Raw genomic sequence first — 3,271 nt, 5'->3', positions numbered from 1 at the left:
GGGGGTGTGTCTGCTGGATAAATATGTGCGGTTATGATAATGATGATTATAATGACAGTAAAGAGGAGGAGGAGGAGGAGGAGGAGTGATTATATAATAGTTTGATCGGAAAAGAAACTGTGAGGCAGTGTGTGTGTGTGTGTGTGTGTGTGTGTGTGTGTGTGACATAATTTCATCATAATCTCAGGTTTTTTACCGACAGCCTGTCGTAGCTGCTTCTCATCAACAGATTTGTGAATTAAACTGAGGAAAAGTTCATAAAAAAGATTTAAAACGTGGATTATTGTTGAGAGTGTGAACAGAAAGTGAGCAGAGCTTCGTAGGAAACGAAAGTGAACCAGTTGTCAATCTGCTGGGGCTGGGCTTCAGCTCCATTATTAAATAGTTAGTGATAGTTATAATAGTTAGGAAAGTGAACTGAACTGAACTGAACCACTGCACCAAACCAAATGTGACAGAATTTGACCCATCACCAAAGTGACCAGTGGGGGGGCACTGTGTGTGGATTCGAACCTGCAACCGTCCAGACCCAAGGCTGCTTCCTTAACCACTAAGCCCCCACTGCCCAGCAGTTGTATAGTAATAGTTAGTATAGTTATAGTAATAGTTAGTTCTCCATTTGTTCCTCCTGCACTTTAATTATTTGTACTGATTTTAAAAATGGTCACGAAGGAGGAACTGTAACAACAACAGGATCTTCCTGGGGAGAAATTAAAGTATTTGATCCTGGTCCTGGTCCTGGTCCTGGTCCTGGTCCTGGTCCTGGTCCTGGTCCTGGTCCTGGTCCTGGTCCTGAAACCCAACAGTTTTGTCATCCTGACCCCAGTCCTCTGTGTTTTTGTGCAGTGGTGGCTCAGTGGTTAAGGAAGTGGACTTGGATCCAGAAGGTTCCAGGTTCAAGTCCACCAGCTGCCACTGAAGTCCTCTGAGTAAGGCACCGTCCCACCACACTGCCCCCTGCTGACTGTGGTGGTGGGTTAAAAACAGAGGTCAGATTTAGGTGTGTGCGGTGGTGCGGTGGTGCAGTGGTTAGTTCACTTTCCTTTTCTTGTTTTAATCCCAGCCGTGATGACATGGTTCCAGTCAAACTGTGTAACTAGATCAAGTGTCTTGACCTAAATATTTTAATGTGATATAATTAACGTCGAGGAGGAAATACTTCTCACCTGCGTCACTGACGATTCTCCGTCAACCAGGAACTGGAGAACAGAACCAGAACCAGAACCAGAGAACCCAGATCCCGGTTCTTGGCGTCAACCAGGAACTGGAGAACAGAACCCAGAGCAGAACCAGAACCAGAACCAGAACCAGAGAACCCAGATCCCGGTTCTTGGTCCGTTCTTGTTCCTCGTCTCAGTCACAGTCAACAGATTTATTACTGTTTTTATTTGAATCTCTCTGCAGTTCAAACTCTGACTCTGACTGTTGTTGTACTTCAACACCGTGATCACAGTGAAAACAACACCGTCGCTGTGGTGGTTTGGCCCGACAGGTTTGACCTGTGGCTACTGGCCCACAGTCCTGTGTGTGAAGTAGGTCACCAGATCTGGTGATTACAGCAACACAACTGGAATATCTGCCTCTAATTAAAGTCTCTTCACTTCAGTCACTGACATTTGACATGAGTCACCACTGACTGGGCGTCTGTTGACTCCTCCTCACTAACTGAGGCCTTGGAGAATTAATTACTAAAGTAATAAAAAATAAAACCATCATTTGGATCAGTCTCAAATAAAAACAGGTGAGAAACACTGCCACCTACCGGCTGATGTTCAGGTGATTAAACATCAAACTGGTTTAACTGACTTCACTAACTGTTCATATATTAACCAACAAACTCTAACCCAGAGAGGAGCAGCAGACTTGCTGTTGGAGTGTGCCCTCTACTGGACAGACAGGCCAACACACCCAACACGGTTAGGTCACTAGGGTCAACCACAGCCAAACTTACCATCTCCTTCTGACAGATCAGCCAATCAGAGTCAAGCTCTGGACGGAGCTCTGTTGGGACATGTCCCTCAGGACCTGATGGTGACAGGTACAAGTCCCAACCTGCCCCGTCATTCACTTCATTCACAGACATCGCCCCCTATCCCCCCCCTCCCCCCACAACAACGGTCTACTTCCTTTGAAAATTCAAATAAATGTTAATAAATGTAGCGTAAAGATAAACGATGTCATGAAATCACTTGACGACAGAACGATCTTCACTGGATTTCACTGGAACTGTTACTGTGGAACTGGAACTGTTACTGTGGAACTGTTACTGTGGAGCTGGAACTGTTACTGTGGAGCTGGAATGGAACTGTTAAAAGATGAACGATGTCATGAAATCACTTGACGACAGAACGATCTTCACTGGATTTCACTGGAACTGTTACTGTGGAACTGGAACTGTTACTGTGGAGCGCAGATGAACGAGGACTGAACTCAGAGAGGAGTCTGGGCCTGTTTAGTTGAACACGACACTGATCTACTCACCGGAATTGAAGAAAGACACTAAAAGATATTCTTCGGCTCCATGTCACTCTCTTTTTTAGGTGTTATCGCCCTCTAGTGGAAGAGTAATTGTTCTTCCTGTCACTGACAAATAAAGACAAATTATTTGAAGAAAAATAAATAACAGTTTTAACACAAATTCAGTGGAATTTGGTCATTTCCCAGAATGCACCTGACAATTGGAGGCAGTGGTGGCCTAGTGGTAAAGGAAGCGGACTTCGGTCCGGAAGGCCCCAGGTTCGAATCCACCAACTGCCAGGTTGCCACTGAGATGCACTGAGCATGGCATCGTCCTCAAGCACTGCTCCCCGGGCGCCGACCATGGCTGCCCACTGTTCTGTTATTTATACTGTTTTATAACTGTTTCATTGTGCATGGTGTGCTGTGCTGTGCTATGTCACAAATGATAAATAAAGACAAGTTAAAAAAAAAAAAACAATGATGCAGTTGTTGGAAATCACTGCTAAAATCACTGTATTTCACTTCTGTTGTGAACATAATGTTGAAGAATCTTTTTCTGTCACTGGTATCAACCAGATACGATTATAAAGTTTTTATAATCGTAACATCACTTTTATTATGTTAATATTTAATTTAGACAAATTTCTGATTTTATTTCCTTCACCTTGATACAAGGCTTTTTTTTTAATTAATGAATTTTTACAGTATCTAACTTCTCCAGAGGCCTGGTCAACAATAGAGGGTCCGTGGACCCGTCCATGAACGACCCACAGTCTAAACTGACCTGAGTTCTAACAGTGTTTGGTCTTGG

At 44.0% G+C, this 3,271-nt stretch overlaps 1 protein-coding gene across 1 annotated transcript in view; it reads right to left on the bottom strand.

Annotated features, from left to right (window-relative positions):
- Positions 1-2,083, bottom strand: part of LOC103383061 (uncharacterized) — a 3,888-nt gene extending 1,805 nt beyond the window's left edge. The window contains exons 1-2 of the mRNA XM_025057185.1: positions 1,952-2,083; positions 1,167-1,199 (exon numbers count right to left, since the gene is read on the bottom strand). Coding sequence (XP_024912953.1) covers positions 1,167-1,199; positions 1,952-2,083 — 165 coding nt within the window. The remainder of the gene's footprint in view (positions 1-1,166; positions 1,200-1,951) is intronic.
- Positions 2,084-3,271: the final 1,188 nt, after the last annotated feature.

This window comes from Cynoglossus semilaevis, chromosome 8 (assembly GCF_000523025.1).
Source record: "Cynoglossus semilaevis isolate Cse_v1.0 chromosome 8, Cse_v1.0, whole genome shotgun sequence".
In the NCBI taxonomy this organism is placed as follows: Eukaryota; Metazoa; Chordata; class Actinopteri; order Pleuronectiformes; family Cynoglossidae; genus Cynoglossus; species Cynoglossus semilaevis.
The sequence above is the reverse complement of the archived record's forward strand: the minus strand, read 5'-3'. Positions and strand labels throughout refer to the sequence as shown.